The sequence below is a fragment of the Poecilia mexicana genome, unplaced genomic scaffold (genome assembly GCF_051168715.1).
Source record: "Poecilia mexicana isolate PSO_F unplaced genomic scaffold, ASM5116871v1 scaffold_14, whole genome shotgun sequence".
NCBI lineage: Eukaryota > Metazoa > Chordata > Actinopteri > Cyprinodontiformes > Poeciliidae > Poecilia > Poecilia mexicana.
The window spans coordinates 28,228,520-28,249,545 of record NW_028263383.1 but is presented as its reverse complement, the minus strand read 5'-3'; the positions used below and the strand labels follow the sequence as shown (position 1 = coordinate 28,249,545).

The window sequence follows — 21,026 nt, the reverse complement described above, 5'->3', positions numbered from 1 at the left end:
CTCCACTCTGGCGTTCTAACTGGAGCTGCTTGGTCTCCGTTTGCAGCTCTGATTCCCTGATTCCACCTGAACATCCATTCAGATGAGAAAATAAATCTTTACCTCTGATTAATGTTCAATAAAATGTTCAATACAATTAGATTAACTGCAGATTGGCAGTTAATCTGCAGTTGATCTCGTTTTAGGTGTTTATTCTGCGTTGTTCTCCAGAACATTCTGGATTTGGTGCAGAGTAAGCTTGGTTAAACTTTTATTTAGTAAAATGTTCTTACCTGTTACCATAGAGACTCTTTATATGTGATGACAGTTAGGATGATTTCTGTCTGTGTTTGAACTACAATCCTCAGCAATAAAAAAAGGTGACTTTAGTTCAGTTTTTTTCTGTTACTGCTTCATCTGCTTTCAGGTACAGATGCTAGGTCATAGTGTTTTTAGAAAATTAAGAACACCTTTAGAGCAATGAAAACTGCTCTAAGGGAACGTTTTCATTGCTCAAAAGCCTCGTGTGCAAAGGCTTTTGTGTACAAGTTCTTCTTACTCTCCGAAGTGTAGAAATCGGCTGTCATTGATGTCATCACAAAGCAAAAAGCTGGATGAGGCCTTGAGCTTCTCTCTGCACCCCACAGCGTGGGGGAACCTGGTGAGGAAGGTAAATTAGCATCTCTGAGGTTCACTGTAGCAGAACGACGGCAAAGAATCACCAAGTCTGCTTGACAACCAAATATCTGAAGGCCTTTGTGTGCTGGGGTTGTTCTGTTTCTCTGTGAACGATCAGTTTTATGAAACAGGAATGAAAATAAGACGATCTGTATTGAAAATCGTCTTTTGAGTTTAGCTGAAATAATTACGCTCTGCAGTCAAGACCTGTTGCACAATTTTCTAACTCATAAAGCAATTCAACGGATTTTTAATACTGTTTTTAATATATTCTAACAGCCTAAACACGAGATGTACTTTGATGTTTTTGATGTCAGAAAGTAATTTTCATGGAATTTCAGCGTCCTGCACATGAGACGTGCATTTTGGTGCTGAAATATTCAGAATGAGGGAATTCCATTCTGCCGTCTGTGGATCCTGTCTCACAGCTCATTCACTCCTCTGTTTCTGCCTTTGCTTCCTCTGTCTTTGTTCTTCCCAGGCATCTTGGACGCGACCAGACAAATATGAGGTATTGCCAAAAACTTCATAGCCCAAAGTCAACTAATAATACCCTGAACTTACACCCCAGACTCCCCCTCCTGTTACCATTTCCATCGCAGAGCAGAGGTGTTGTAATTTAGCCTGCATTTAATATGCTTTAGACTTTAGCTGTACACTTAATGTGTAGGTCATTAGGCACGTAGTGCAGTTCATTTAATCCAATTAGTTCCAGTACACATTTAGATTTACCCTATTTAGTTGTCGCTGTTTGTTGTTGTCGGCAGACTTGATCTCGCGATGGAGGCGCGATCTGAAAGCAATCTGAGCTATTTTCTCCTGGCCGTGCCGTTATTTCCTGCTGCAGGGTCTGCTTAGTTCTCGGCCTTTAAAATCATTTTTGGGAAATGAAAATAAAGACTCCTGCTTTTTGTTGTAGACAGATCAGGGAGCCGGCGGCATGGTGCTGAATAAACCACGGTCTGCTCTGCTGTGAGCAAGCCGTGAGTTGAACTCGCATAAATCCTAACACAGTGCTAGAAAACGCTGCGCCTCCTGTTAGGGGCCAGGGGCCGGCGTCTTTGGCTTTAACTACACACTTGGGTGACTCTTTCAGTCATTTGGAGCCTGACTGTGAGACAGTTTGTCCAGATGACAAAGATGCCTCTCCTTTCCCGAGAGGTGTGTGTGCATTTTTTTAGTTTTTCCTTCTCCAGTTTTTCAGATGCGTATGTTAGAAGAATTAGTTCAGTTTTGTTAGCGACAAAATTTGTTTTTTTCTGACTGAAAGCATTAAAAGTGGGTTAAATCAGGATTGAAGCTGGATAGGAAGGATTATTTGGACAGACAGTGAAAAACTCTGAGGCTTTGGTAGAAAGACGTGGAGCGTCTCCACAAACCAGAGGAAAAGATCTAAATAATAGATTAGCTGGACACTAACAACCTCACTCATCCGACTAAAAATACACGTGCACCTCAGTTAAACTAGCATATCATTGAAAAGTGAATTTATCTCAGTAATTCAGTTCAAGAAGTGGAACTTGTTTTATCTGAAAAGTGAAATATTAACTTTCTCACAAAGTTACAGTATTACATCAGCCCAATAAAAAAAAACAACAACCAAAAAGAAAACTCACTGTTCGGTTTGGGCTCCTTTCTCATCAATTAATGCATCAGTGCGGCGCTGCCTGGAGGAGGTCAGCCTGTGGTTCTGCTGAGGCGTTCAGGAAGCCCCGGTTGCTTTGACTGGACCTTCAGGTCATCTGCATTTGTTGATTCTCATGTCTCATGTTTGGACAGTATTCGGACAATATTGCATAGATTTTAACAGTCAGACCATTTTGCTGGTGTTACCATAGTGATTAATTAAACTGCTTTGTGTAGAATGAATCTATGTTAAATAAATTCCATTTTTTTAAACTGAATGACTGCAAAAAATGGTTTTCTAATTATATTTACCGCCTGCTAGGTGCATCTGTGTTACTAAGACATAACTCCTCATGTACTAAGTGTCACCACATGCAGAATCCTAACATCTCTTTATAGAAAAACATACAATTAGCTTCTGACCTGTTTTAATTAAGTTATGAACCCGCAGGGCTGTAGATAACCACCATGATGCTTAAATTATAGAAAATTATGTTTCTGTTTGACACAAAGGAATCCCAGAGTCTGACCATGACCGAGTCACCATGGTGATTATTTCACCGGAGCAGATTTATGGATTTGTGGGCCAAATGTACATTACATGCAGTATGATTTAATTTTTAGTGGCGTTTTTTTTTTTTTTTTCCCCTCTAAGCCACAACCCTGTGGTCACTCTGGAACATGAGCAGAATATGGAGTTTATGCACAAATACCTTTTCCCCAGCTAACAGTATTCTTTTCCTTGTAAAAGTGTTTTTCATGACTTTTATTTTCTAGATGGTTTGAGACCCTCTGGTCTACATGTCATTTTCTTCCTATTTAGTTTTGTGTATTTATTGTATCTCTAACATCTTTGGAAACACAAGGCATCTTAATGATCAGATAATAATACATTATCTATAAATTAGGTAAGTGATCTTTCCATCAGATGGGTGAAGTATTTCCAATACATTCTGTGAGAAAAACTGTTAAACACCCAGAGACAATCATACCGTTTGGTAAAAATTTGAATGAATTTGGTGATGAGTGTATATTTAAGAATTGGTTTCCAAGGAGCTGAAGCGGTCTTAGTAGACTCAACTGGTGGCACAGTGAGTGCAGATAGAGTTACAAGCAGTTTCTGGAGCATCAGACGGTCAGTCAGACAGTCAGACAGTCAGACGGTCAGACGGCCATCTTAAAGGTTGGCATGGAAGTACATCAGAATTCGGATGTTTTGTAACTAGATTGTCACAGTAAAATCGGATATTTTTGTACTTAAATGTAGAAAACAATGTGTTTAAAAAGTAACAGAGAAGAAACAAAGTGAAAGGGCCTAAATAGGCACTGAATGGTATTTACAGCCCTTAATGGAGATTAATGACTTCAGTTTTTGCATTTGCATGAACCCAGGTGGTTCCATTGTACGATCAGCTGGACCCTTAATTTCTGGCAATGTTGTCACTTGAGTATATGGGCCATCCTCTGTGTCCAGTGACCTTCACCAACATGGCTGACTTCACCATCTGCCTGTAACTCTCTCTCTACTCACATTGCCGCAACTTGTGTCAGATGTGCCAACCAAATACAGGTCAGCTCTGTCCAATGCAGTCCAGTCATAAAGTTTGAAAAGAATATATAAACAAGTTTATTTTACTTCACAATTCTCCACTACTTTTTAAATCCCCCGATAAAATACACTCCTTGAGAAACTATTATTGAATGGGTATAAAAAGAACTGCAGGTTCCCTGTACAGTCATTTTAGATCCTAATTACACAGTTTGGTTAAATCAGATGAATCCTTTAAACTGATTTGAAGGGTCTAATGTAAAATGGAGAAAAGAAAAAAAAACATTATGCAAGAATGTCTACAGCTGACTGGTAGAAGTTTTTCTCTGGCTGAGAGAATGGCAGATGACCGGGTTAAAGTATGATCATGACTGCAGTGCTATTCCTCTCTGTTTTCATTGTATTTCTAAGTTCCCTTTAAGAAGCAAAAGAAACTTGACCTTTAAACAGGAGCTTGGTTTGATCAATAATAATCTGCTTATTAGGAGACACTGGGTTAAAAGTGCTGGATGGTTCAAGTGATATTTCATCAACATTAGAAAAGGTCAAACAACCATCATATATATTCCACATGGATTTGGATGGACCAAACGTGACTGTAATATCAACTTCATGAAGAGGTAGCACAGAATCCATGGGTATACTTCATCAAAACTGAAGGATTTGGAGATTTAATTAGATTTAAAAGTACTCTAATATCCCAATCATTACATTCACATATCTTCAAAGAGTCATTGTGGACTGTGATGTTGCTGAGTGTTGGACTGCTCTTTTAGGCAGCTGACCAGAAGTGCACAGCAATAAGTCAAGAGAGACAGCTTACTCCACCACTTCCTCTTGCATCTCGTCAGAAAGACTTCAGCTCTTTCTGATAGAAAGAGCTTTTTGTGCTCCACCTACATCTACTGGATAAAAAAATCCTTTAAAGATTGACAAGGAAGTATTAGCATAAATTAAGCATATGTAGATTGAGCATAGATTAGCTTCAGTCTACAACTTAAATATCCACAGGTCTTCTGAATAGAGAAGGACTTTTATATTGCCAAGATTCGTTTTTTTCAGAATCTGGTAAAGTTCTGGAAGGAATAATTTCTTCATATGCCGCGTGTTTCTGACAGTACTCCTAAGACATGAAGAATCGGATGCCTGTTTCTAAGATATTTTAATTTAGTTTGCCAACCTAAGCTTGTGCTAAATGCTAATTTCTCTCAAAGGAAAAAACATTTGAATAAATAAAAAAAGAATCCCTGTAGCGAGGTTCTTGCTGTTTTTGAAAAAAAAAAACAAAAAAAAAACAAGTTTGATTCATTTCTTGTTCTTAAATTGCATCCAAACATCCATGACCCCAAACAGGAACAGCCAGCTGTGTTAAATGAATGCATGCATCTCCAGCTCACTTGACCCACGGCTCTGACTGTAAACAGGGATGAAATGTGTTTTATACAAATATATATTCCATGTTTTTAACTCTGCTATTCAACAAGTCACATTTTCAGCAGAGCAGTTTCATTTATGTTTTGACTTTTTTTTTATGAGACGTTCTATAGAATTAAGTGAGAAGATTTTTTTTTTTTTTTTGAGTAAACAATATTTAAAAGTTGCTTACATGTTTATCAACCTCAACAATGATAAAACAAATCCTAAGTTTGGTAAAAGCCTGCATGATGATGGTATGGCTTTAAAAGCGTCACTGACACAACAAAAACCACAAACATGATTTAACGCAGCAATAGATTCATTTTAGCAACGAACGCTGTATTTTCTGTTTCTGTTTTGCTGAAAAGAATTGCTGTAATTTATCTCTGCAGGTGTTTTGCGAGCACAATGTTTCTTTTCTATAGTGTGATTTCTGACATTTTAAATAATATACTGGTCACCTCTGAAACAAAATCCCATGAAGAAAACATGGCAGTCCGTGCCGTTACTGAAATCAGTTTAACGTGGAATAAAAGCTGATAGATTTACATCTCTTTTTTTTTTTGTTGGAGCCGATAAATTAATTATTTTTAAAGGTCTGCCCATTCACTTCTGTTTCTGCAGTCTCATTAAAGTATTATTCCCCATTAACCTTTCTGTTTTTGCATTTAAACAGCCCTCATGGTGCAAGGGAGACAAGATTAATGCTGCCCTTTTTAAAATGTTTCAGGACACTCCTTTAGATCTTTCATTAAATAACAAAATATTTATGCCAAATGTGCATCTCATTTTCCTGCAAAAAAAGTCATGCTGTAATTCCAATACTGAAAAATAAGGATAAATAAATATAAACAGTAACGACTAAAGCACAGAGTGTGCTTGAATTATTAATGGAACATCGTGGAAGCTGGAAGGAAGATGTATGTCTCCTGCTGGTGTGTGGGAAGAAAAGTCATTACTGTATTTATAACTACTGGAGTTTTTGTACAGCCATACCATTATTATTCATTTTATATTGCTCTATTGTATGTTTCATTGCTACTGGCTGCTGTAAGTTTTGCTGCAGAATTTCGCGGCTTTCAGAAAGTCTATATCAATGAATCTCACCGTGTTTATATAGACTGCAGATGGGACGGAGAGAGAGAGGGAAAACAGGCTGCATCACAAACCATCATGATGTACAGCAAAGATCAAGGATCAGGCCAGGTGCATTGCTCTATTATAAAAGCGAGTGGAGTACTTTGAGTAAACTCGTTTGTCAGCTGCACACCTGTGCAGGAGCTCCGAGTCCTCGGCAATGCGGAATAGCAGCCAGGGCAATAAACAGGATCCTCTAATGAAAATGAAAGCGGGATTTAACAAGCTAATTTTCTTCACTGCTTTTATGCCGCTCCAGCTGTAAGTATGCAGCTTGTAAACCTGCAGAAAGGCCTCTAAATAAGTAGGGACGCTAATCAACTTCAAGAGTTTACTGCTCGGGGCTTTGTAAAACTTGTGAGGCGTAATTCACTTAGAGCCCCTTATAAGTGCAGATAGATCCATACTGTAAGGAATTTGACCAAATAATTGATACTCTGTGCTTCTTCTTTAATTTTTTTTACAGTGTTCTAGTTCTAGTGTGAAGATTTGAACCTTCTTAACAGCAATTTTTAAATCCATTTCGGTCTAAAGTTTACATTTGTGGTGAAAAGACAGACAAACTAAAAACTCCAGGTTTTTGTACATTTTGTGCAGGTGTTTGGTGGACCCCTCGTATTTGAGGGGCTTAGGGACCTCAGGCAGCATGAATGGCTGAAATCCTCATATGCTTCTGACTTCTCTTTAAAAATGTTTACAACTGCTTATTTCAGTGGTTCAAACTACAAATTTACCTTAGTATACATTAACATACACAGTGGAAACCATCTTTGTACTACTGCAGAATCTAACATCCACTGGATCCACCAAGGAAAATGAGTGGCACTCCTGGATTGGCCACTTTGCACAGAAAAATCGGCAAATACTTAACTACAAATAGGCGACTGTGCTCAGTTATTCACAAACGTTCCAACTTCCATTTCTACGTTTTTCAGCATCTACCATGGTGCAATCTGTGGTGAGAGCTTTTGCATACCCATACGTAAAGGCGGGGTAAATAATGTGCTAAATGTTAAAGTGAAGAGGAAAGCATAATGTTTATGATTGTGGTGTTGTTCAAGTTACAATAACATAATAATTAATGCATCGAATATCAGTAACTTCAAACCACCACCAGGTCAGTCAACATTAACTCAACAGGTCATGATGTGTTTGCACAACTAAGTCAACCAAAACATCACTTTACTTGTCGCTCTCATCTCTTGATTGTACCTGGTTTCTATTGAAGTCACCTGTGTTTATGTGTGTTTAATTCCCTATGTGTTTCTCTATAGAGCCTTGACAGGAACGTTGTAGTACGAAGCCATGCGCGGGTGTCCTCCCTCACATTGAAGGATGTCCAGTTCACCGATGCTGGTCGTTACCTCTGCACTGCCAGCAACTCCATCGGCGAAGACAACCAGCAACTGTTCCTCGAAGTGCGCTGTAAGCCATACGACTTTCTCTCCGCACTTCAGTTCATAAAGAAACACCAGAGTCATTCATAAATACAATTAATTCATCTATTGAATTGTTTCATGTGACATGCCTGGAAATAAAAATCTTTATTTTTTTAAAGGTGTTTGTTATCTTAAGACCTTTAAGTGTTAGATTATTTTGTAGGCCTGATTATTTTGTAGGCTTTAGATGCAAATAAGGACATAAACAGGAAATGAAATTTTTTCCCAGACCAAACAAATGAAATGGGAACATTCCAGTTTCTGCTCACCTCATTTCATCAAGATAAATGGTTCAGCAGCGGGCCGGGTCAGTGGTACCACTGTGATTTGTTACCAATAGAAACAAAGACCCACTTTCCAACTTCTCTTTAGGGATCTGATGCCATTTTTAGGATTTTTTAACAGCTGTTTTTTTTTTATTTTTTTTAGAACGACTCCTTTTTCTTTTGATGCATGTAAAATGTCACTGTGAGACTTGTGGATGACTTGGATTGAGCACTAAACAGAGAGAATTTTGGTCAGGGATGATTTTACAGGGCAGGAATGCCAGAAGATTCATCCAGAGATGATGAAGGCTGACAGCCATCCAGCTACTGACGGATCTCTTCTCAGACCTCCAGAGATACCCTGGGTGGGGGTGGGGGGTGATGACCATCAATCCTTAAAATCAGAGACACCAGGGCACTATAGCTTTCATCCTCTAAGAAGAACAACAGTGAACCAGATCTTTACCATCGTGAACCTATTGAAGGGGTCATGGCAGTTTGGTTCTCATGTTCACATGTGTTTTGTGGATCTGAGAGAGGATTATGATCCTGTCCTATGAGGGATTTTGTGGATAATCTTGTAGAGCATTCAACTTCAGGGATGCTTTTAAAACCTATCTGGGTGTGTCCCTCTTTTTGGCACTTAGTCGAACTTGTTTCCAGCACAGGTTGAATTAAGGCTACGGATAAGGATAAGAAGGGACTGGTTTGGGAACTTCTGGGTCTGATCTTTGCTTTGTATGGTGCAGTTGGCATCTTCAACCCTCGACTCTCGGCGTGCCCCAAAGCTGTTCACATCTACTTCACAAATGCAAACCGGGCAGTATGAGAGTCTCCCCCTCCTGCCTTAACCAGAAGACTTCAAGTATTTGGGTGTCTTGTTCAGAGTTGGTAGAAGGATGGAGAGAGAGATGGGTAGGCTGACTGAGGCCATATCAGCAGGAAAGAGACCATGACCATGTCATGGTGAAGAAAGAAGCAAAGCCCTGCGGTTGTTTATGCTCGGACTCTCAGCTACGGGCATGATTTGATGGAAAAGATCCAGGGCACAAGAAGCTGAGATGAACTTTCTCTTCTTTGTGATCTCGGTGGGATCTCAACAATCTTTAAGAGTGAGGAGCTTAGAGTCGAGTCACTGAGGTAGTCTAGGTAGTCTCATAAGAATGCCTCCTGGACATTTTGTGAGCACGTAGTGCTAGAAGGAGACCCCAGGGCAGACTCAGAAAGGACTCTATGTCCTGGAAGGACTCTGTATCCCTGGTGGTTTAGGAACCCTGTGGAATGAGCTGGAAAGTGAAACTGGGTAAGAGGTAAGAGGTTTGAGGTCTAGTTACTCTTGTAACTAGACCTCAAACAACTGGAAGATAATGAATCAGTTGCCAGGATGTGATGGGTTGTTAATAATCCTGCTGGCTCAATGTGATTGGCCAAGAAAATTTAATCTAATATTGAGATCTATTCCTAAAAGGAGTGAAAAAGACAATCACTGTCTAATTGGACTAATAATCCCTGAGCCTATTGTGCTTTAAAGTTCAGAGATGTGATCACAATGCATCATTGATGGAGCTCTTTGAGGACTTGCAGTTAGCCAGTGTAATCACCAAAACAATCAGGCAGCTGAATCAGTGTTGCCAGGCAATTATCGATAAGAAAGGTGCTTTGTTTTGAGTGCAGCTCTCACTCCGTGTCCTCTGTCTCCACTCCGCACAATGAAGATGTAATTCAAGTGCTGGGCCATCTATCTGCCACACAGCACGATCCATTTTACTGGGCTGGGTTTATTGAGGTTTGCTGCTGAGAGACTGATACAGTAGCAACCTGGTAAAAATGTTTCTCTCCAAGCCTCATTTTCTTAGCCATGCAGGTTTGTTTGGCATTATTGTCTTCCAAATTTGTTTTGTGGTACCAAGTTTCATTTTTACAAACTAGTCTTAGCCAAATTTACATTTTTTAGATCAAGCAAAAATACTGGAATGTAATAAATGCGATGCTGAATGATGAAGGAACGTCTGGGATTGAGACTGAAAATATTTCTATTTCTCCTTTATGAGGCCACTTTGAACCAAGCTAACTATGATTCACAAAAATCCATAGAACTCAGTGGTGTCTTTAGAAATAAAACCACCACAGAGACCTGAAATGCTCAAACATTGGCCCTGCATTGACCTTACCTTTTATCCATTGTGTATGTAGTATGTTCATTGCAGCCATGTTTGGGTTTTGAACAGAGGGTTGCTCAAGGACCTCTGACTTTACATGTTGGAACGCTAATGTCAAGCATCCGCTTTGTTGGTTTCAATAATTGGGACTTAAACCTTAAATCACCTTGAGTAATTGCTTGAAAATCCATGGGATTGTGCATAGTATTGATTCTTAACCTGTGACAGACTTCTTGGAACATAATAAGTGCCAAGAGTGGTCATTGGTTTTCAATTGGCAACTGACGTCTGGGATATTGCTTTAATAATGGAAATGAATAAGCAGCATAACAGAAGCTCCTTGGATTAAAAGGTTAGAGATTTTACAAATTTGTAAGTCAATAACAACCCAAATGATGGAGCATACAAGTCGATCATCTCCTGTTTAGGAATGAATCTGTTTGGAATATTTCCAGATGTTTCATGTGTTCCGTCTTTTCTTTCTGTTCCTTTAGATTCTCCAAAGATCATGGGTTTAGTGGCAGCACACACATGGGAAGGAAACCCAGCCAATATTTCTTGTGAGGTGGCAGCCAACCCCAGAGCCTCGGTGGTTTGGTTCAGAGACGGCATCGAGCTGCCGACCGCTAACTCAACCAACATAAAGATCTTCAATACCCCAACCATCAGCATCCTGGAGGTGATGCACCAAACATCTTTGTGTTTCTTGCCTGTCCTGATGTACATAAGAATGAAATAATGAAAAAAAACACTGATAAGTTTTCAGCTTTTTTTCTCTCTCTCTCTTAGATCACACCTGAGTCCCAAAACGACTTTGGGAGCTACAACTGCACAGCTACAAATGTGATAGGCTCTGAATCCAAGGAGTTCATCCTAATCCAAGCAGGTTGGTTCACTGAAAACACAAATAGGGATAATTAACATGTCCATCTACATGGACAATGAGTCAGTGCAATAAAAGCAAAAACTTCAGCATTCAACAAGGAAGAATGTTAGAATCTGCTACAAGGAGCATCGTCAACGAGTTAGGCATCAGCCAATGAATGCACAGAATAATAATAAAGAATGAGTTACATTTATCATCCATTTTCACGGCTGCAGAAAAAAAAAAATTCTGCTTTGTCTCCCTATAACTAAAAGAATGCATTATGTTTGTTTCAGAAAGGTGTGAACAGAAAGTAAAGTTGCAGGGAACCTTGAGATGCTCTGCAGCTCCGTCTGAGCAGCAGTCAGTGAGAAAAACACTGAAATCACAGCAGGCTCTGCCTCTAAAGTCTTTTCTTCTCCTCTGCTGTGAATTTGGTCAGGCCTAGCTTCATTCTGCATGCAAATTGCTTTGGAGCCCTTGCAAACGATAGGTCGCTCAGGATCTCTAAATGGTGTGTGGCCGAATTAATTGTGGTGACACCCTCGGTGCCATTGTGTTATATCCTGTGGGCTCTTTGAGGTAATTTCCTTGCTTCGCTGTAAAACTTCATCAGTATGACTGAAGTGGCTTCCTCCAGTGGCTGGCCCTCCCTGCTTTCTATATGTCTCAATAACATGCACACTGAAAAAAAAGTGTTGGACAATTAAAACGTTTAATGTGCTGGAGGATTACACGTTGGAACCCTTCAGAATGCGGACATCAGCAGCAGCTCCAGACTGTTTCAATGATTAGCTTAAAATTATTTCTCTGCACCATTTATAGCTGCTAAAGAGGCTAATGTGGACTGTGTTCAAACAAGATTTAAACCCTAAAGCCTCTCTAGTGCCCCCTAGAGATTACAGCAGTTTTTGCATTGAACATGACAGTTATTCAAAGAGAACATATCATAGCAGCTGCTTGAATATTAAAGTACAAACATTAGCATCACTAGGTACAGAGTGTTTCACATTAAACTGTGTTCATCAGTTAGTAGCCTTTCTATTATTAAAGAGATACAAACAAAAGCATATTCTGCTTTAGAAGAGACCTGTACTACACTAGGAGACAGACAGTGCCTTCTGCTTTTATTTTATTTATGTATTTTATTTTATTTTATTTTATTTTTAATTTGGAGCAGCTTAATGCTATGCAGAAAACTTTCAAAATGACAAGTCCAACAATTCTTGGTGCCCCCTGCTGGTTGCCATCTGTTTACGTTTGTGATGGTAGGGTATAAAATCAGATCAGATGTATCGGTTGTAGTCCTCTGCAGTCCTCAAACAGCGAGGCGTGAAGATGTTTTCATCCTGCTCCCTGTGTGTGTGTGATGGAAAGGTCACACACACACACACGCAGCTTATTGTTTCAGAAATAAGCTGAAGCAATAGCATCAACACACATCCACCTTATCTGAATAAGCATGTTCTCTCATCTTTCCCAACTGTGTAACCACTTAGCGGTGCGCCAGGCAAAGAAGTAGTCATGGTTTACTAATTAAAAGTTTTGAAACAGTATTTTAGGTTATATAATGATAACATTAAGATAAGATTAAACAAAGCTTATTAAATGAAGCCAACATCCACCTGAGCATCTTCCCTGGAGAGAATAAAAACAAAGTTAGCGCCGTCATATGGAAGGTTAGTCTCTGCAGAGCGCTGCTTACGAGACCAAATCACTGAGTCCTTTAATCATGACTCAAAGTGCATCACAGGCGGGATCTAAACTGTTGCTGGAAACTCATTATGTCATGTCTAACGGCTCCTCTGTCATTTGGTGACCGGCGTGTTTGTGGCTCCTCGGTGGCATTAAATGCAGTTCAGCTGCAGCAGCAAGCAGAGGGAAGGTCTAATGAGACAAACATGCAGCCTTGTTATTAAAGGAGGACCTCATTTCTGATGTTTACCCAAACAGAGGTATCACTTCTGCAAACTGCTGCTAACCTCAGGGTTCAAATCTTTCTGAATTAAGGTGTTAAACTGATTCCCTCTCCTGCACACAGTCAATTACTGACATTTATTTTACACTTTCCTAAAACTTCACTCCCAAAAATGGCAAAACAATAATTTTATCCAGTAATGAACTTTTTCAATCTGAGGTTAATCGTTTTGTTTTGTCGTTGCTACAGAGGTGCCGTCGTCCCCTAAAATTGAAGAAGTGCAGCCGTTCTCCAGCACGGCGGTGGTGGAGTTCGAGGAACCGAACTCCTTGGGTGGAGTGCCAATATTAAAGTACAGAGTGGAATGGCGTTTGCCTGGGAAGGAGTGGAAAAGTGAGGAGTACAAAGCTGAAGACGGTGAGCTTTTTTTTTTTTTTTTTTATCTCCCTGGAATGCATCTCCAGCTGGAAATGAAACTCAGAGAGCGGCAGGAAGATTCATTCTGGATTTTTCACTGTGTTTGATAAAACAGCATGTAGACTGCTGCAGACACGCAGTTCTGCTCCATGAGGTTCGGTGTTGAGGTAAACAGAGAGTCGAGCCTTTCCTACATTTCCTCCCGAAAGTTGCTTAAAAAATGTATCGTAACAAAGCGCAGCAGCTATTGCAAGATGCCCCGGGTGATCAATTAACTCACGTTCAGCCCTGTTTTATGATTTATCACACATTGGAGCTGACATCAGAACCTTGTACTTAAGATCTCAGATAAAGCTTCAGTTGGTTTCATCGGACCACCCAAAAATTGTTGCTTAGTTTTAGTAAATCTTTCTCCAAAAGACCATTTAGTTGTGCTTTCTTTTTCTACAGCTTCCTCCATCTACAGTAACTTTTTCCAGGAAATCTGCTACACTTAACTTTTAATCAGCCTTTGGGATCAATAAAGAATCTTGAATTGAATTTGAATTGCTATGATCTTGTGACGATATTGTCAGCACCCAAACAGTAGTAAATATGTAGACATTTTCTGTTTGCATATCTACTTATGGACGTCTATGTTGTGCATCAAGATCTGCAATTTGAATGTAGACCTTAAAACAAACATCTGTCCATGTAATGAAACAGTTGCTGTTTACATATTCAATAATTGACTAACTTAACCCTTAAAATCTTTCTGCCAGCTGATATTTACATGAAATTACCCAATTATGATTTTGTTTCTCCATCACGATTACCCTGCTGCTGCATAGTTATTATTTAGCTCCAAGTGGAAAAAGCTTCTCTTCTCAGTTTCGAAGTGCTGAAGTGTTTCTGTACAGCCGTTTGGTATCAGCAGGTAATCCAGACATGACAGTGGCTGACGTCAGGACAAGAGGTAGAGCACAGTGTAGTGTAAATGACAGCGGGTTCAGATGCTGACAGGCCCCAGATAATATCCCTGTCCCAATGACGGCTCGCAGCGCACACAAATCTGGATGCTTTTCGTCTCCCCTGCCACATGGGGCGCATCAGTCAGCGGCTGACAGGCTCAGCTGTCAGCGCCAGGCCCGAGAGCCGCCCGTCATGCAAACATGTTCGCGAAGCCCAACACGCGGCTGAACAGCAAATGCCACCGAAATATCTCAGCCTTTGCTACAACGGCTTCTCCACCGCAGAGAAATTGGAGCGCTTTTCAAAGCGAAGAGACGTTTTCCCGAGCCTTGTTACGTTCTGAAATCAGACAGAGCAAACTTGGAGCCGTTGGAGCAGCAAAATGCCAGGGAAGAAAAGAAGCAAAGTGTGGCTGATAAAGAATTATCAAGTGGCGGAGTGTCTCAACAGAGAGGCTTTTGTATGTGAACCGGAGCCACCGTCACATGTTTTAAAGGCAGAACTGTCAGACGTAGCTGGCTCACCCACCACAGTGTAATCACACAGCGCCTCCATGTTAGCATACGCTAATTAGAGAAAGCTCCAAATGAACAGACAGCCTTTGCACAGAGCTCACACATTACTTCACATTACAGTACAGCTGGATTATCGGTGTTGGAGAAACTATTTGTCTTTGTAGCTGAATTTTAAAGCTGGGATTTGAACAAACTACATTTTGCTCTTCCGGTTTAATATGTGTCTAAAGTCTGAAGTGTGACGACAGAAGCTAGAATTGCTCTAGTCATGGTGGCAGCCATTCTGTTAGTCCTTTTCTATGCTTTTGTTTGTCATGTTTTTGGTTGAGGTGTTGCACATTTAGGATGTTTTCCCCTTTGGTTTTGTATGTTGTGCAGCTAGAAAGATGTTTGCTCTTACTTTTTTACCTTCAGATGAGATGTTGTTTTATACGGAAGCGCATTGCTATCACGCAGGAAAAAAAAAATTTCGAGCGCTATCACGTTATAACGTGATACGTATGTCGTTAAAACGTGATAGTATCTCGTTAAAACGTGATACGTATGTCGTTAAAACGTGATACGTATGTCGTTAAAACGTGATACGTATGTCGTTAAAACGTGATACGTATCTCGTTAAAACGTGATACGTATGTCGTTAAAACGTGATATGTATGTCGTTAAAACGTGATACGTATCTCGTTAAAACGTGATACGTATGTCGTTAAAACGTGATACGTATGTCGTTAAAACGTGATAGTTATCTCGTTAAAACGTGATACGTATCTCGTTAAAACGTGATAGTTATCTCGTTAAAACGTGATATTTATCTTGTTAAAACATGATAATTTTAGGTCCAGGAAGTGGCGGTATTATGCTAGGCTAGTGCAGTGGCTAACATGAATTGGTCAGGTTTCCTTTCATGTTTGGTCTACAACATGTAGAGATACGGATGCTGCTTTGCACTGTGGTTAAAACCATTAATAGCATGCGTACTCTGAGCAGGATCCTAAACAGAACGGGACTGCACCGAAGGAAACGTCAGTCCGGTCCTCTAGCTGTAGCGGCGTTCCTGACTGTCTGGATCGAAGCTCAAGTTGGCTTCCGATTGTAGCTTCTGATTTGGGAAATGGCTAAAGGGAGATTATAACGGAGGCTCAGACGTATTTGCTGAACAGTTTCTGTTCAGATTTGTTTTAACAGTACACTTGCTGAACTACGGCTGTTCGTAACCAAGCAACCGAAATCAACAGAAGGCTCGATAGTGGCAAAAGACAAAACTAGATCCTGTTAAGCATTCTTCAAAATAAAAGACTTCCTCTCTCCAAAATAAATCATAAATCAGCAAAAGCTGAATGGCCTCCTTTAAGCGTCCTGAGAAACAATCACCTAATGATCGTGATTCATAAATCTCTACTCGGCTTGGCTCCAGCATCCTTAAACTTTCTTTTACATAGGTCTGTTAATTCCCATTCTTTACGTTTTAACAATATTTTTCTTTTACATGTTCCACTTTTCTGAACTGAAAAAGGGAAGCAAGCTTTTAGTGTGATGGCTCCTACAGCCTGGAAACAGCTCCAGTCTGAAATAAAGATGTCAAAGCTGGTTTCACTGGACTTATTTCGAGCGATTCTTAAAAACAGACGAGATTCTATTAAACAGTGTCACTGTTTTTAAATTCTTTTCTACTGTTTTACACTTCTGCATATGCATTAATTAATTTTATTTTGTAACCAGGTTGCTGTGTGTTGCAGACTTCTACCCAGGTCCCTCTTGAAAATAAGATAAGATGTGTATCTCAACGGGGTTTACCTGATAAAATAAAATAAATAAAATAAAAAAATAAAATAATAATATTTGTCAAATATTGGTCAACAATTTTTAATATTTGTCGACAAACAAGGAGCAAAGAAGAGACACCTCTCCTTTACCATATAGGTGACTTAAAATAATGTTTTCTAATGGAGACAAAGAGGGTAGATAAAGATTATTGTGTTGCTTTGATAAAATAAAACTCTGAACTTGAAGATAGTTATAGAAATATTTTGTAGGAATATCATGTTTGTTTTTAATTTCTTCAAGTTACATAAATATCTTCCCTGAAAAAAGATCAGACACTTTAGTTATATTCTTAGCAGTTTAAATCCTGCTCTACATGGATGAACATTACATCGGATAGTTGTTGCATTTCTCCCAAATAATCAAGTGTTTTTTGCCAGATCATCATTGTATTTTTCAGAAATGGGTATTTTGTTTGCTTAATTGACCTTTTCCTGCCTGATGAGTACATGTACAAGTCTATAGCAATAGAGATCCAGTGGGACACAATAGTAACCCATGCTGGGGGCTGTCTGGCAGTAAAGTAAAACATTGCTGCCCTGATCTGGGTTGAAATAACATAATAGGTTTGATAATTGTTAACACCCTCTGTCATATGGCTGATATAAGACAGACAGTTTCATTCTCGGGCGTTTACCATTTAAGTGAAGTTGGAAAAAGTTATATTTAGCTCCTTAAAGAAGAAGGGGAGTGAGGAAATTGAAACTGATTGGAAAACATATAAGAATTTTGGCAATATTGTAATTTTTATAATATTGATGTGACCAATTAAGGAGATGAGTAGCATCTTTAACTATTAAACTTTTAAAGCTAACATACTTAGACACTTCTGATCTGGAATAGATTATTCATCTCTGATGCTACGTTGCATCACTATAAATCGGAATCTGAAAAGTTGTTGGCATTATTATCCCAGCTGATGGATCCTTGTAAGCCACACAAAAAGGCAGGTGCTCTAGGACAAAAAAGTGAAAGAAAACAGAAGGTTAAAATAATAACAAATATTGTAAATGTGATAGGAGTTTATTTCTAATGCATTCCAGATGCAAACATATTTTTAAATCTCTCATTGCTGAGGTTTCAATTCAGATAAAGATTTCACAAATCACAAACTAGGTTTGAAATATTCTGCCATTAGCGTAGATTAGAATAATCTACTCCAGATTTGAAGTGTCGATGTATGTTCGTTTTTAAAGCAGAACAAATTATTTCTTAACATTTATATGTTAAATATAATTTCCATGATTAGTTACTTATTTACAGTCATATGTCAAGTCATATGTTAAGTATAATTTACATGATTATTATTATTCACCGAATTTAACTTGATTGTACACAATTCCAAAAGGTGACGTGAAAAATAATTAAATTCAAAGCTTTCTGTATGATTTATTTTGGAGAGAGGAAGTCTTTTATTTTGAAGAATGCTTAACAGGATCTAGTTTTGTCTTTTGCCACTATCGAGCCTTCTGTTGATTTCGGTTGCTTGGTTACGAACAGCCGTAGTTCAGCAAGTGTACTGTTAAAACAAATCTGAACAGAAACTGTTCAGCAAATACGTCTGAGCCTCCGTTATAATCTCCCTTTAGCCATTTCCCGAATCAGAAGCTACAATCGGAAGCCAACTTGAGCTTCGATCCAGACAGTCAGGAACGCCGCTACAGCTAGAGGACCGGACTGACGTTTCCTTCTGTGCAGTCCCGTTCTGTTTAGGATCCTGCTCAGAGTACGCATGCTATTAATGGTTTTAACCACAGTGCAAAGCAGCATCCGTATCTCTACATGTTGTAGACCAAACATGAAAGGAAACCTGACCAATTCATGTTAGCCACTGCACTAGCCTAGCATAATACCGCCACTTCCTGGACCTAAAATTATCATGTTTTAACAAGATAAATATCACGTTTTAACGAGATAACTATCACGTTTTAACGAGATACGTATCACGTTTTAACGAGATAACTATCACGTTTTAACGACATACGTATCACGTTTTAACGAGATACGTATCACGTTTTAACGAGATAACTATCACGTTTTAACGACATACGTATCACGTTTTAACGACATACGTATCACGTTTTAACGAGATAACTATCACGTTTTAACGACATACGTATCACGTTTTAACGAGATACGTATCACGTTTTAACGACATACGTATCACGTTTTAACGACATACGTATCACGTTTTAACGAGATACGTATCACGTTTTAACGACATACATATCACGTTTTAACGACATACGTATCACGTTTTAACGAGATACGTATCACGTTATAACGTGATAGCGCTCGAAATTTTTTTTTTCCTGCGTGATAGCAATGCGCTTCCGTAGTTTTATTTTTGTTTTTTGTTTTTTTTTGTTTTGTTTTGTTTTGTTTTGGGTTTTTTGCAACCAGAAGCTGGTAATTACCATCTCTACAAGTTCAAATAGCACCTCAACTTTGACCCCACATCCTAGAGGAAAGAAGGCTTCATGGGTGCAGAGCAGAGAGAGAAGGAGGAAGTTCAAACTGTCATCAGACAGAGATCTAAAGAGGAAACAGCAAAAGCAAATGAGGTGGATTAGCAGTGCTAGCCAAAAACTGATGGTGTCACTCAGGACATGTTTCTGTAAGAAGATAGTCTCTGCCACATATTGACTTGTTGGAATGTCATTTTAGTCTCTACTGTCATACTGCAACAGTCTTCAGTCAGAGGCTTCCTTACATTTATGCAAGACTGTCCGCTACTGGAGATCCTTCCACTGACAACAATTGTTTGACGATACTTAGGCGTTATGAGTTATGATAATGTTTTATTTCGCTTTTTGATAAATAACATATTTTCAAATGAATTCAATCTACAATATCCCAGAGATCACTGTGTTTCTTCAGGCACCAGAGCAGAATCTTTCATTTTAAATTGTGCTTTTCTCATATGCTCAGAATTAGACTGATTAATTAACAGTAACATGTACAGGCGTCGTCATCCTGCAGCATAAGGACTGTCTGCCACAGCACAGAGGCTGAATATGTAGCAACTGTGAGGTTCTGTGGAGATAACCTTTTCCAGAAGCAGCAGGAACCAAATTACTGCAGGCGGCCGAGAAATTTCATCAAAACACGAACCGTTTCGACGCTGACATCAATTATATTCCGACGCTAAAAGCTATGAATCCATCTGGTGAAGCGCTTTCTAGTTGTATGTAAATAGTTCTCTCTGAAACTCCCTCTGATTGAGATGTTAATCTCATACACGCTGTCGCAGTAGTGGAGACATGTTGCACAGGTGTTTTTTTTTTTTTTTCTTTTTGCACAACTGAAATTAGCTCTCGGCTATGAAATTACTCTGCTTTGTGTCGCTCAGTGGGGCATCAGCCAAGTAGCTCTTTATGACACGAGAGGAAGCGCATGCATGTCGGGTGTGTAGAATCCTTACGTTATCAGATTAATTCACCTGATTCAGGAAACTTGCACTCACAGCTGCTATTGATTGCTTTCCCTTTGTTCTACACCTGATGACTCTTGGGTTTTAATAGATCCTTAATTTAATTCATTTCCCTGCAATTAAATCTGTATTGGGAGCCCACAATGCTCCCCCAGTAATTATTTTTCAGCCTTTTGGCCTCCTTTCTTCCTGCTCTCACTTTTTACCCTTTCACTGTGGTGAGAACTCCTCTCCTGGGGGAAAAAGTTGTTAATATTGTGCAGCTTTTCTCTGAATTAAATGTTGGGGAATGTTCCATTGATAACATGCGTTGCAAAATGAGTCATAGCTGTTTAACGTTTACACTTTTGGTAATCTTACAAACATAAACCTTGACACATCAGGGATGTAAGTGATATGTAAAGTTGGGCCGCAGCATCGTTGGGTTGATACATGGTAGTGGCATTATCATGCTGTGGGGGGTTGCTACACAGAGTTGATGTGAAGACTGACAGAGCTAAATCCAGGAGGATCTTGGAAGAAAACATGTTAGAGGCTAAAAAGAGGTGAGACTAAGGTCAAGGGTCAGCTTCCAGCAGGAAAACACGCAGCCAGAGATATTATAGGATAGCTTGGACCAAAGCATAATCATGTGTCAGAATGGCCTAGTTAAAGTTCAGATCTAAAGTCAACCAAGAATCTGTGGCTTATTATGAAAGTTGTTGTTGTCCAGATGTTTTCAAGCGATTTTGCAAATATCAATGTGCAAAAGTGTTTAAGCTAGTAGAGACACATGGTGGTTTTAACCAGCAAAGAATGATGGTCTGGAATAAACTCCACATTTTATTTTATATATTTTCTAAAAAAAATAAAATAAATAA

The 21,026-nt window shown here is 39.2% G+C and overlaps 1 protein-coding gene across 1 annotated transcript in view; it reads left to right on the top strand.

Annotated features, from left to right (window-relative positions):
* Nucleotides 1-21,026, top strand: part of ncam1a (neural cell adhesion molecule 1a) — a 279,917-nt gene that overhangs the window by 214,779 nt on the left and 44,112 nt on the right. The window contains exons 9-12 of the mRNA XM_088012457.1: nt 7,660-7,810; nt 10,744-10,928; nt 11,039-11,135; nt 13,282-13,449. Of these exons, the coding sequence (XP_087868583.1) occupies nt 7,660-7,810; nt 10,744-10,928; nt 11,039-11,135; nt 13,282-13,449 (601 nt within the window). The remainder of the gene's footprint in view (nt 1-7,659; nt 7,811-10,743; nt 10,929-11,038; nt 11,136-13,281; nt 13,450-21,026) is intronic.